The sequence below is a fragment of the Zootermopsis nevadensis genome, unplaced genomic scaffold, assembly GCF_977971745.1.
Source record: "Zootermopsis nevadensis isolate Lab colony 2312 unplaced genomic scaffold, Znev_1.0 Znev_ptg000019l, whole genome shotgun sequence".
NCBI classification, from domain to species: domain Eukaryota; kingdom Metazoa; phylum Arthropoda; class Insecta; order Blattodea; family Termopsidae; genus Zootermopsis; species Zootermopsis nevadensis.
In genome coordinates, this window is record NW_028259151.1 from 418,738 (window position 1) to 432,001 (window position 13,264).

Genomic DNA, 13,264 nt, shown 5'->3' on the forward strand with positions numbered 1-13,264 from the left:
CTGGAGATATAAATTTGTAAAATTGCTGTTCATTACCAATAAATTAAAATGTTATAGTATTACTGAGAATTCTACTACATCATGTCCAATAATTATCACCTATCAGTTTAAAACATTGTCTTTTTTAAATTGGTAACCTCTCTTCAAAGACAAAATTTGCATCTGTAAATGAAAATACCTACTCTTCTAGTAATATCCTTGAGGGTTTCTCATTTGGAAAAGAAGTGCTAATATCTTTTTTCAAGAATGTAAAATAAAGAATGGAAGGTCACAACAGTTTGATTATTTTTATCTGATAATACCAGCAAATAGTTGAATCAATAAGGATAAAATGTGTTTTGTGGACAACACAAAGCAAATCTTGAACACGCAACAAAATTATAGAATCTATAAACTGAAGTTGTCTTACCTTGAATGGGATTGCAGCCAGAAAATGGATCTCCTACAAAGCCAGCATTACACGAGCACACTGGTTGATGATTATGAACAGTGCATCTTGCATTGAAACCACATGAACCAGTGCAAGGGTCACGACACTTGTTACGGACACATGCAAGATTTGTGGGACAGTCCTGATGAATAAGACACTCTGGCCGACAATTAGGTGGTGCACCCAACATCCCAGTAAGACATGAGCAGATGGGTCGCCCATCCGCAACTCGGCATTCCGAATTAGCTCCACAGGGTGATGGAACACATGGGTTTGTTGGGGGAGCTGGCCTGGGTTCTATGAAAAAGCACAAAATGAGATTAAGGATGTTGACAATATATGCTTATTGGATGGCAGGAAGAAGATAGTAAAATTTGTAGTAATGTCACATTTGTACTGTCACTTGCTGGCTTACAGTCTGTCCAATGCCATAACATGTAATTCACTACAATGGATTGGATAAAATGATAATGAAAAAGTTGACAGTGGAACCATGGTTCCGGAGAATTTGACGTAAATACGTCTCTGTATTTAAATCACTAGAGCAACGCGCTCCTTTCGGAGCGCTTTCTCTAGAGTCGGGGGTTTTGTCAAGTGTTTAAAAAATTTTAAAATCCTGTGTAATAAACTAAACTAACCCCCCCGAATGGAGGGCTAAAATACTTGACCAACCCCCCCAAAAGGGGGGGGGGTTTGTTGTTTGCATTTTAAAATCTTGAGTAAGAAAATAAGCTAACCCCCCCCCCCCCCCCCCCCGAATGGAGGGTTAAAAAACTTGACCAACCCCCCCTTTGGGGGAATGTGATGTAATGTTATCTTCAATGTCATCCATCTTGTTACAAAAGTGGATTTTTGATGGCAGTAATGTAACACAACAATGCCAAGTAAACAGATGACGTTTCCTAGGTAACATAACAATGTATGCAAGCTGACCATTGTTGTCGGTCCATATTTACAAACTGTTGATATTTCCTAGGTAACCATCTTACACATTTTTCTTTCACTTTTTTGCCGAATGACCCTTCTGTATAGATGTATTTATGACAAAAAGTAACACAGAATATGCTGTTTTACTGATGTAAAAGACTTTCTTTTGTTTCAAGTGCATTCATTGTTGGAGAAGTATGTTAAATTGAATTACTTTTTTAATTCCTTACATTAGACTTTCAAGAAAATAGAATTAATACAAAATATATTTTAAAATGCCTTACTCTCTTTTATGCACTGGACAAATGGATCGCCTGTGAAACGTGGTGGACAGCTGCAGATCGGGTTGTGATTAACAACTTGACATCGGGCATCAATACCACAGGTTCCAGGACAAGGATCTTGACACTTCTGTGAGATACAAGCTTGGTTTTGAGGACACTCAGAACTCCCTACACACTCAGGTCTGCATGATGGTGGACTGCCCAAGAAATTGGGTTGACAAGAACACACTGCATGACCATTAGTTACTCTGCACACACTGTTTGGTCCACATGGTGATGGTTCACAAGGATTCTGTGGTGGCAATGCTGTTGGAAAAGAGATACACTCATTGGTAGTCAGTCAAATTTATGTAATTTATGGATCTGCAAATTATAGGATAATTAATAAATGTGTGCATCCGTCTTCTTTTAAGTTGGTAATGCTTGCAAAGTATGAGATTTTCGCATTTAAGCAAGACATCCTACATTTAACATATTATTAACAATTATTGCTTTTTAAGTTTAAAAAAATATTGTTAATTGTAAGCTTGCTTTCAATTCAGAACTAAAATGAAGGAATGTTTTTCATTAGTATCAACCAATCCACATAGTTTTCAACATTCAGGAAATTAACAAATATGGAATAACCTATAACTTATGACAGTCATTATATGAAAATTGTAGGTCCCAGGTAGACACCATACAAAATATTTATCAATTACACATTTGTAACTTGCACATAGAGAATTATCATATAACATCAAAAAATGTGTTCTGATCATTTGGCCATTTCAAAGATTTATTTAACTGACTGTCAAAATTTCTTAGACTAAAAATTTACAAGCATTTGACAATTTAAATCAAATCCAACTTTCAAAAGAATAAATCTACACTAGCTAGGTCATTGTTATTTAAAAGTATCAGGCCGTCAACATGCACAAGAATGTTACTGTCATACAAATATTAAACCCAGAATAACAGATTAACAACTTCTTCATAATACAGTAGCAGGGGTTAAAATTGTTTTCAGAATCCTAACTTCCCCCATTTCTACTGCAGATAAATTCATACACACTAAATTAAACATACAGAGTGTAACAAAAGCTCATTGTCATAGAGAAAAAATAAATTTTAAATTAAATGTTATATTAATTTTAAATTTTGTTTCTTTGTTTGTTTGCAGATGTGCCCTTTCTATGAAAAATTAGTGCATATACACCACAGGAGAAGGTAGAACTGTTGCTGTTGCATGCACCGGGCAAAAGTCAGAGAGAAGCACGTGATATGTTCCACCATAATCATCCTGACAAAATCAAACCCAGCCAGCGTTTAGTTGGAAAACTTCTGGATCGTTTAAAGACAACTGGTAGTGTTTTCAACAAGCCACATAGTGGTCATCCTTGAACATCCACTGATCACATAACTATTATAATTGCTCTTGCAACCATTGCCAGAGTCCCAAAATATAATTGAGAAAACTTAGTCAGGAAGTTGGTATTAGTCATATGTCTGCTACAAGGATTTTGAACATAATATAAATAAAATTTCTTTTCCATATGAGAAAGGACTTTTGTTACATCCTGTGTACCACCTTGTTCTGCAATTATCACAAACTAAGCTTCTTACTAATTTTTCTCACACACCTCAATCTGCTTACATCCATCCGGAAAATGGTGCTTGCACCCTTTATGTGGCATACTGTTTTACTGAAAAAACAGTGGTCAATAGCACATTGTGGCTCATACAAGTAAAATGATGGACCATTTAGTTTCATCATTAGGAGAATATTTAAACTGTTATTATGCAATACCAACATAAGTTTGTAATTTATAAAATTCATCTCACTAGATCCTCTTTAACAGGAAGCTGTAAAAGTTAAATAACAGGAACTATTGACATTATCTTGCAGGGAAGCATGAATCTCTTTTCTTGTGAGAAAACAGATTTCAGTTAAGTCCTCAAGTTCCATCCTCTAGCACACTGACTTAGTTTCATATCACTCATTAAGGATTTGTTCTCAAATGAATGAAGGTGGTGAAAATGGAAATTGAGAGTCTTTATTTCCAAGTCACCAAAACATCTCATTTCACTAACAGTTGGCCATGATAGACATATATCAGAATAGCCATCAAATAAGTGGCTACATGTCTTGGGGTTTGATTCTGTATATTGATTATTACTTTTGTACTGCTCAGGAACAATCACATCTATTTTTTAAAATATTTTATCAGCTCTTCCACATCAGTGAATGGTTTATTACTTTTGGCTATGTAATATGTTGTACTGAAAATCACTCAATGCACAAATATTTCCTGTTCAATTTTCTTTATATACCTACCAAGTGGTATTTCTTCTGGGCTTGATTTCATATGCAGACCTTTAGATCCTTTTGTATGTATGAACATGCTCACTAACTACATCAAAAAAGAAGCTACAGAATATTTCAGGCTTTTTATCTTTGTGACATCAGAGCACATATGAATGAAAATGAAGATAATCTATGCAAGGAAATATTAATGTTAGTTTCCCTCAGCAAATAATATGCTCAGAGATGTAATGTGTATGATTATAAATAACACTGAGGTAAAACTACACCTAATGTAAAACAAAAATTTGCCAAAATATTTCTAAGAACACTTGAGAACCCAAGGCAAATTAGATCAAACAGCTCCTGAAAATTCTTATTTGCCAGATGGTAAAACCTACTCATCTCAAGCATGTGGATTTTTCAACCCCCATATGTAACCCTTTACATAGGAAAGAAATATGCTCTTAATAAGGAATGATGAAACATTAGGTACTTACGCCTTGGTGGTTCCTGTCTGCAGGACTTGAAGGGATCGCCCATAAAGCCTTGCAAACATGAACATACTGGAATATGGTTCACAACATTACACTCAGCATTGACACCACAAACACCCTGGCAAGGATCACGACAGTTCTGCGCCACACAAGCCAAATAACTTGGACAGTCTGCGCTGATAACACATTCTGGTTGACAGCTCACATATGGGTTTCCCATGTATGGTGGTATACATGTACAACGAGTAGCACCACCTTGAGATGTGCACTGGGCATTTTCTCCACAAGGTGATGGGTTGCATAGATCTGGAGATAAAGATGGCTTTGGCTCAGCTGAAACAACAAGTAAGATAAATCATACAAAAAATACATGCACATGGACAGTCACTCAGCCTGCATCTACAACTACTAAAAAACATTAAAACAATAAGATTTTTTTAAGCTTTTAATTGTCTTTCCATTGAAAATTCTGAAGAGTGCTTTTGATTTTAATAATGTTTTATGATTCATTAAGCATAATTTATATTCTGAATAAATTAGCTATGTCAGCATCAAAGAAAATAACTGAAACAGCATTAACAAAACAATTCACTAGTTGATTATCAAAATTACAAGATTCATTTCACTTCATCATATACCGTGACTTTATAAATATTCCTTAAACAATTTTGATATACCTTTACACAACTGACTACAAATAACCAAAAACATTGCAGAAAATGTTATTTTCGATTTTCTTTGAAATTTTGAGAAGTCAGATTTAGTATTATGAGGGAAACTTCAACAAACTGATCAAATGGGTACCTGTCCAAGGCCCCCACACAATGACAGTCTGTATCACATGCTTAAATATTCCTAAACTATTTCTGAATATCACAAGTATGTATTTGCAGAAATTTTAGTCTCTATTACTATATGTTTCCAATAACAATGTCTCTAGCAAGCAGGTGGCAAAATAGTTTCACATTGTGCTTTGAGATGTCAAAAGCAGAATCAGTAAACCAGAGAAATATCAAATGCACAGTAAAATGTAACATCAGCAACTACCACACCTTGGGGACTTGGCAGAAGGCAAACACAGGATGAACAGTCCTGTTTTTCATTTGCATTGGTGGGGTATGTTTGGTACTTTATACTTCCAGTTTAGATGTATAAAATATTAAGTGCCATGTTTTGAAAAAAAAATTTACCAAGATAATAATTTTAGATCGAGTGTTTTTAATCTTTCACTATCCTCTTCCCTTTTGTTAATTTCAAAACAATTTGTACTAGTATCAAATTTCAAAGTATTTTCTTTGTAAATAAACAATAAAAAGGGAGATCCAGGGCCCACCACTCCCTTAAAGCAATGCAAACAGAATATTCTTTTTCACAGAATTGCAGTGATCAAAGTGAAATAGTTCTACAGAAAATAAAACATTAAAAAATGTAATAAAATTCACAAATATTATTTATATTCAATTGCCTAATCAGTCTTACAAGTTGTAGAACCTTGTATATAGTGCATGATAGGAAAGTGGCTGGTTCTATTATTATGCAAAATTTTAGAAGAAGCTGACATCTATCAGCCTGAAATTACATTAGACTATGAAAAGCTGAATGATTTCAGATCTTCAAAAGATGGAAGGTGTCCTGGAGAATTCTAACATATTTAAATCACTGAACACAAATATAATTCAACCTAAAGTTTGAAATATTATGAACCATGTCAATACATACGTGTAACAATCTTTGAACAGCCAACAAATGCATCTCCTATGTAACCAGGCATGCAACTGCAGAATGGTGTATGGTTAACTACATCACATTTTGCATTAGATCCACAACTGTCAGTGCAGGGGTTCTGACACTTCTCATTAATGCACGCCTTATCCCATGGACACTCCTGACTGAGAACACATTCTGGACGACAGAACGGCGGACTTCCAATATAGTTTGGTACACAAGAACATACTGGTCGACCTTCTTTTACTTGGCAGATTGAGTTTGGACCACATGGAGATTGAATGCATGGATTTTCTGGTACCTTTGGTAATCCTGTAAAAGACAGCACAAAAATACATGTTCAGCATGTCATAACCATTTTAGAAATATATTGTGCTGTATCTTGTTGAGATCCAAGATCTGTTTGTTATTTGGAAGTCATTTTAATACAGAAGTTTGTTAAGTAGAGGTTTTAGTGACGACTAAACACTATTATTACATATAATAAATTCTTCTTAGGCTACCAGCTGTATCAGATGGCTGAAAGGTGGAAAACCAGCATTTTGAGAACCAACTTCATCCTTTTAATCAGGGTACTGAAGTGATTGGAGATCGAGTCAATTTTACATATATATCTGCTGAAGCCTTGTACTCACAGCTGCAAGCTAGCCAACAGAGACTGTTGTGTGGAGTCAAGTGTTCATTCTGTTTAGCCCAGCTTTCTGAATGGATAGCATTTTCATCATAGGGTACCAGGCCTGGCTCAACATAAAACCCCTGTCTCTGTTGAAGTTACTGGTGTTCAGCCAAATTTCAATTGCTTCTTTCACTAGGTGGAGCATCTTGAAATGCAGGCCTTAAGTTCAGCGACAAAGAAGCCAGCCCATTGGTATAGGTATGTGAATGACACTTGTGGTGTGGCCATACAGAAAGAATGAGTTCCAAGAATTTTGAAACACCTCAACTATATCCATCTGAACATAAAGTTTACTATGGAAGTAGAACAAAATAAAACTTTGCTGTTCCTGGATGTTTTGGTGAGCAGGAGATTGGATGGGTCACTGGGACACTCAGTATACATGGATCTATACCTCCAAGCCAGATCTGAACACCACCTGGCAAAGAAATGAGCTACACTAGCCTGACGTGACAGAATACTTTGTGACACTGGAAGTCTCAAAGGAGAAATTCAACATCTTAAGTATATCTTTCAGTAGAACAGGTGCAACAAGAAGGATATCAGGCAACCTCTACATCCAAAACAGAAGCCAAAATTAAAGAAGGAAAAGCTGACTAGTATAGCTGTACTACCACACCAAAAAGTAATTTCTAACAAAATCATCAGGCCTCTAGCAAAATATAGCATCAAAACTGTTCACATTCTGTGAAATAAAAATATACACATGGTCAGGGCTATCAAGGATGATCTGAGTCTGAAGGTTCCCAACATGCACTGAATTACATGTAAATGTAGGAAAGCACACGTAAATTAGATTGGAAGATACATCAAGATCATATACATCTCAAGCAACCTTAGAAGTATGTAGTTGCAGAGCACAGCATAAACACATGGCACTGCAGTGAATTCAGCAGTACCAGCATATTGGACAAGACAGCAGGCTATATGGACTGCCTCTTGAAGAAAGCAATTGAAATTCGGCTGAAATAAAGAGAAATGAGGGTTTCACATTGAGCCAGGCCTGATACCCTGCGATGAACATGCTATGAAATCAGAAAGCTGGGTTAAACAGTGAGAGCACTAGACTCTGCACACCAGTCTCTATTGGCTAGAGTGCAGCCATGAATATGGGGCTTGGGCAGGTATATATAACATGGAATGGATCTCCAATCAATTCAGTACCCTGAAGATGAGAATGAAGACGGTTCTCAAGATGTAGGTTTTCTTGACTTTCAACCACCTAGAATGGCCAGTAGCCCTAGAAGAATTTATTATACTAGGTCACTGTGAAAGCTACAGATCATACACTATTATTACCTGTTTCCTGTGGCTTATAACAGCTGACAAATGGATCTCCTATGTCACCTGGAGGACAGCTACATATAGGATTGTGGTTTAAAACAGCACATAGTGCTCCAATACCACATGTCCCACGGCATGGATCTGTACAATGCAAGTTCACACATGCCAAGGTCTGTAGGCAGTCAGAGCTCACAATACACTCAGGAGCACATACAGGTGGAGCACCTCGGTAACCAGGAAGACAAGAACAGGTTGCAAAACCTTGAGGTGACACAAGACATCGGCTGTATGGACCACACGGTGTTGGATCACATGGATTTTTTGCTAGAGGAGGTTCTGTTCAAAACAAAAAACAACACATATTTGATATAATCAATGTTTTAAGGCTACAAGGTTGTATTTAAAACATAAATTAAAAACAAAATTCAACTGTCCAACTTATACTGATAGCTCCTAAATAAAACAAATTAATATATAAAACAATGTGTGAGAAATATATACAGAAAAGCTCGTTCTTTACAAAATTACCTCAAACTGAATGGATCTTGTCAGAAAATAAATGTTATTAAGACGCAAGAATTCACAAATATAATATTAATTTAAATTACAGGAAGAAGTTTGTCAGTTTAGCCTATGTGCTAAGGTATGCATGCCTCTTTGTTCAACCCTCAATGGGTTCCTTATGTATGAATAAAATTTAAAACTGTAAAATGTACCACAGAAGCCAGCATTTTACATAAATATATGGGCAATAACTTCACTGTTACACACTTCTAGTCAGTTAAAAGTGTCATAGTAATAAACAGGAATGAAATTATTTATGATTTGAAGCTTTTGAAGCAACATAACCCAATAAAATCTTCTTGAGTGATCAGCCATGTCAAATGGTTAAAAGACGAAACCGACGTTTCAGGGACCATCTCTGTCCCCATCATAAGGGTTCTGATGTAACTGGATGTTGCAGTTGTCTCACATATATACCTGCCTGGCCAATGCTCATGGCAACATCCAGTCACATCAGAACCCTTATGACGGGGATATAGATGGTCCCTGAAATGTCGGTTTCGTCTTTTAACCATTTGACAAGGAATAAAATGATGTTGGAGTGCTTTTGTAATCCACAATAAAAACAAAACCTTCCAATGTGACAATAAACAACAATTTTGAACATGACAGAACTTTGCATCACAAAATATTGGCCAATGAACCAAACAGCACCTTCAAGGTCAAGAAAATAACCAAGAAATGGTAATGTTACATATCCAAGACTTTGTCAAACTAAGTTTTGATTATTTAAATTTCATAAACTAAGGTTTTACATGCTAAAAATTACAAAGGATTTCTGGATAAAGGAGATATTAATACTTTACACCAATTAATACAAACAATGGAAAATGTGTTGAAGAATAATCCTAATGCTTAGGTGCTTTACCTCATCCCCTTATTCACCTTCATGAAAGTGTACATGTGCACAGAGATAACTATTTTTTTTGATCATGTGAAAAAATAGATATGTGCATCCTCACCCTTCCATATACTGCCATCATCTTGGCCACCTATATGCTTGATCACCCTTCCCCTCCCTAACAATGCAGTATTATCAACTTTGACCTCCTACAACTGTTAGTTGGTCTGAAGGCACAGTCCTTAGCTTGTCAAACACAGTAAGAAAGTGAGATTCCAAGAACTACTAAAAAGAACAGACTATACTGATGTCAACAGTGTCTTTGCCATCCTCTGTTCCCTATTCTTGAGGGATATTTAGTACATGTATTATCCAGTAGAAGTGATTAGTTATAAGTTCTTATTTTAACAATACTGACAAAGGAGGGGATACATATACATATCACTTTAGGTTTAGGTTAGGAAGGTTAGGTTTTGGGTCTGAGTAAAAACTGCTTCAATAAAACTATCAAGTATCACTTTAGGGTTAAATTAAGAGAGATTTGGTTACATTCTTAGATTCAACCTAATCAAAAACTGTTTCAGTAAATGTGTCACCTGAGATTTAGGTTAGGATGAGTTTGGTAACATTCTTATAGCTCATTTGGAGCTAAGAAAATGTTCCATAAACATAAACGAGCATCACTTTAGGTTTTGGTTAGGTTAGGTTTGGTTGTATTATTATAGTTCATTTAAGTGAAAACAGCTTCAATAAAACTATAATGTAACAGTTGGTAACCAGTATTACACATGGTGTGCCAGTGGACTGCAAAGGAAGGAAATACAAAAGGGATCATGGGAGGGGGAAAGAGATGGAAGAGAGAGGGAAAACCAAACTTATATCTTTAAGTTTCTCCTTTTCTTGCACTTGCTGGTGCTGTTGGTGATTTATACTGTATTTTATCCTAATTTAAAATATTATGAAATTCGCAACATTTGACATTTCAGTCCTTTCAGAATCTGTTATTTTGTTGTTTAAACATTTTAACTGTTACATTCAGATGTACTAAATGTATTACATACCAGGCCTAACTGGGTAGCAGGAAAAAAATGGATCTCCAGTTGTCTCAGGTGAACAGAAGCAGACTGGTACATGGTTCACACAGTCACACAAAGCACCAACACCACATGCTCCTGCACATGGATCTTCACATTTGTTATTGATGCAGGCACGGCTATTAGGACAGTCTGTGTTGAGAACACACTCTGGCCGACACACCAGATAAGGGTTACCAAAGTACTCAGGCTTGCAAACACATGTTAACACTCCATTCTCTTCCAGACAAATAGCATTAGCACCACAATGTACTGTCTCACATGTCTCTCGAGGTACATCTGAAAGGAAAGTTGATGGCAGCACTTAATAAATGACTTCACTCTCTTACTGGCAGAAGTAACTCATAAAAATTGTAAAAAACTTTTGTTATAGACCCTTCAATCTGTGGACTCATTTGCTTTATCTAGCGCTTTGCTAGTAGCAACTCTTAATACAGAATTAGAGATGAGAAAAACATACAACAAACTCCTCAAATATTTCTGCAATATTCTTTTAGAAATTGTAGTACAATATTTTTGTCACAAAAGAATATATGTAATAAATTTTGTATGGAGACAGTTCATAAACCTAATTATAAATCATGCATAAAATATTGTTCACATGTCAACAGTTATAATCATGGCAAAATTTTTAAGTTATATCTGAAAATTTAAGGTGAAACTTAAGTAGACTACTGGATCAGCAAATAGTCTAATTTAATACTTTTTCCTAGCCTCACCACATGGATTGAAATGTTTTAAGTAATACAAATATTGTTAGTTCTTTCCATAAATTCCTGTTTGTAATGAAAGTAAGTCAAGAATCTCACTGTCAGAATGCTGATCTTGTTTAATGATTGTGCCTTAACAGCCTCTCCCTTTATTCCACATTCTACATCTCTACTTCAATAAACATAATATATATTCACATTTTAGACTCAACAGATTATCATTCAGTATTAATACATTGCACATTTCATACATATTATATTTTTAGTGCACTTACTTGGTGGTGGGGTGGAGCAGTGTTCAAATGGATTGCCTACTAAGCCAGTTGGACAGCTGCAAACCGGATTGTGGTTGATGACCATGCAGTTGGCATTCACACCACAAGATCCAGGACATGGGTCACGACACTTACGCCCAACACATGCAAGATTGAATGAGCAGTCTGAATGAGCAAGGCATTCAGGACGACACAGAAGGTTATTGATACTACCAGAGCCACTGCAAGGATTACACATAGCTACTTGGCTTCCATAAACACTGCATTGAACACCCGGATCACATGGTGATGGGGCACATGGATGTGTAATGTTCATATCTGCTGGAACTGGAGCTGTAAACAAAAACTGCTTTTTAGGAATTAAATGTGTGATAATGAATGAAATTTATATGACAATCTTAATACTTTTCAATTCATATTTTAAACTTTTACCAACTGCTTGTACTCCTCTTTTACTAATATAGAGAGAGCAGTTGCAGTGAACATAGTGACTAACTCCAAGAACAAACCATTCTTAAGACTTCAATAATCACTCATTTCAACAACAACAAAATTTCAACCTCTTACAAAACCTGAAAGTTTGTTATCAAATTCACAACAGCCCTGACCCTATCCAGAGTCAGAAAACCTGTTTATTTTAAAAACCATATCAATATTATCCTCCTGCCTATGTCTGTGTTCCAAGTTCTCTTCTCCCATTACATTTGTGGATGAAAACTGTGAATGCATTTTTCATCCTTTGCTCACATGCTTCATAGCCTGCCCCATTCCATCTTATCTTCCTTGATTTGATTACCCTAATAATACCTGGGGAAATACAAATTATAAAGCTTATTCTGTAATTGTTTTCACCCTTGTTACTTCCCATCTCTTACGACCAAATATTCTCCTCAGTACATTGTTCTCAAACAAAAACTTTCATTAAAATAACAAACTTTACAGACATTATCCATCATGAATTTTATTAAAAAAACACAAAATTTCAGACACTATAACCTGTCTGTCCTCAGGTAAAATCCTACTCTGTCAGGCCCAACCAACACAGCTAGTCCCTATCCCTGGACACCATCAGCATAGACAAGAATCTGATGAGTACCAATCAGTTCCATTCTCTACTGATTTTCTTGGCTCTTTGTAATGGCATACTGTGAAAGCAAAGTTTAAAATCTCTGGTGATAAAGCATCTCCCTGTTTAACAGACACATATTTGATATGGAGTTTTTAGACTGAACAGTACATTTTAATTAGCATAACTATAGTGAGGATATCTGCAGACTGGCCTTTGTGAAATGCCTGATCAATGTGTCAGTTGTCACATTACCTAGTCCTAGCAGCACAGTCACCAAATATCCTCACTCCAGTGTCATGGATATTATTGGTACTCTAATCATAAGTAAAGTAAAGTACAGTTTGTCCCACTATACGCCATGTAGGCGTTTGGGGGGAGTGGAGGTATAGCTCCTCTCTTCCTTGACCTCGGCACTAGATGGGGGTGTGGTCAGCATCACGCCCCGGCTGGCTTTACCCCCGGGAAAGGACCCCGGTACCCATTATAGAGGAGGCTGGGTGGGCCCCAGAGCCGGTCTGGACGCAGAGGGTAGAGGAAAAATCCTTTGCCCCCGTCGGGGATCGAACCCCGGTCGTCCAGCCCGTAGCTAGTCACTATACTGACT

At 36.4% G+C, this 13,264-nt stretch overlaps 1 protein-coding gene and 1 long non-coding RNA gene across 8 annotated transcripts in view; one reads left to right on the forward strand and one right to left on the reverse strand.

The window, feature by feature from the left end:
• Positions 1-13,264, reverse strand: part of dpy (fibrillin-like protein dumpy) — a 385,379-nt gene that overhangs the window by 155,686 nt on the left and 216,429 nt on the right. For all 5 annotated transcript variants that reach the window (XM_087351382.1, XM_087351381.1, XM_087351380.1 and 2 more), the window contains exons 56-62: positions 11,592-11,924; positions 10,574-10,885; positions 8,123-8,443; positions 6,142-6,459; positions 4,426-4,755; positions 1,642-1,947; positions 410-727 (exon numbers count right to left, since the gene is read on the reverse strand). In XM_087351382.1, the coding sequence (XP_087207508.1) occupies positions 410-727; positions 1,642-1,947; positions 4,426-4,755; positions 6,142-6,459; positions 8,123-8,443; positions 10,574-10,885; positions 11,592-11,924 (2,238 nt within the window). The remainder of the gene's footprint in view (positions 1-409; positions 728-1,641; positions 1,948-4,425; positions 4,756-6,141; positions 6,460-8,122; positions 8,444-10,573; positions 10,886-11,591; positions 11,925-13,264) is intronic.
• On the forward strand, positions 1,834-6,319 carry LOC147873334 (uncharacterized). Of its 3 annotated transcripts, none has more exons than XR_015535803.1 (4): positions 1,834-1,976; positions 2,804-2,986; positions 4,449-4,767; positions 6,241-6,319. It is a non-coding gene; the product is annotated as an uncharacterized LOC147873334 (long non-coding RNA). The 3 variants fall into 3 exon arrangements; XR_015535804.1 differs by lacking the exon at positions 6,241-6,319 and adding an exon at positions 5,363-5,795; XR_015535805.1 differs by having other exon boundaries at positions 1,860-1,973.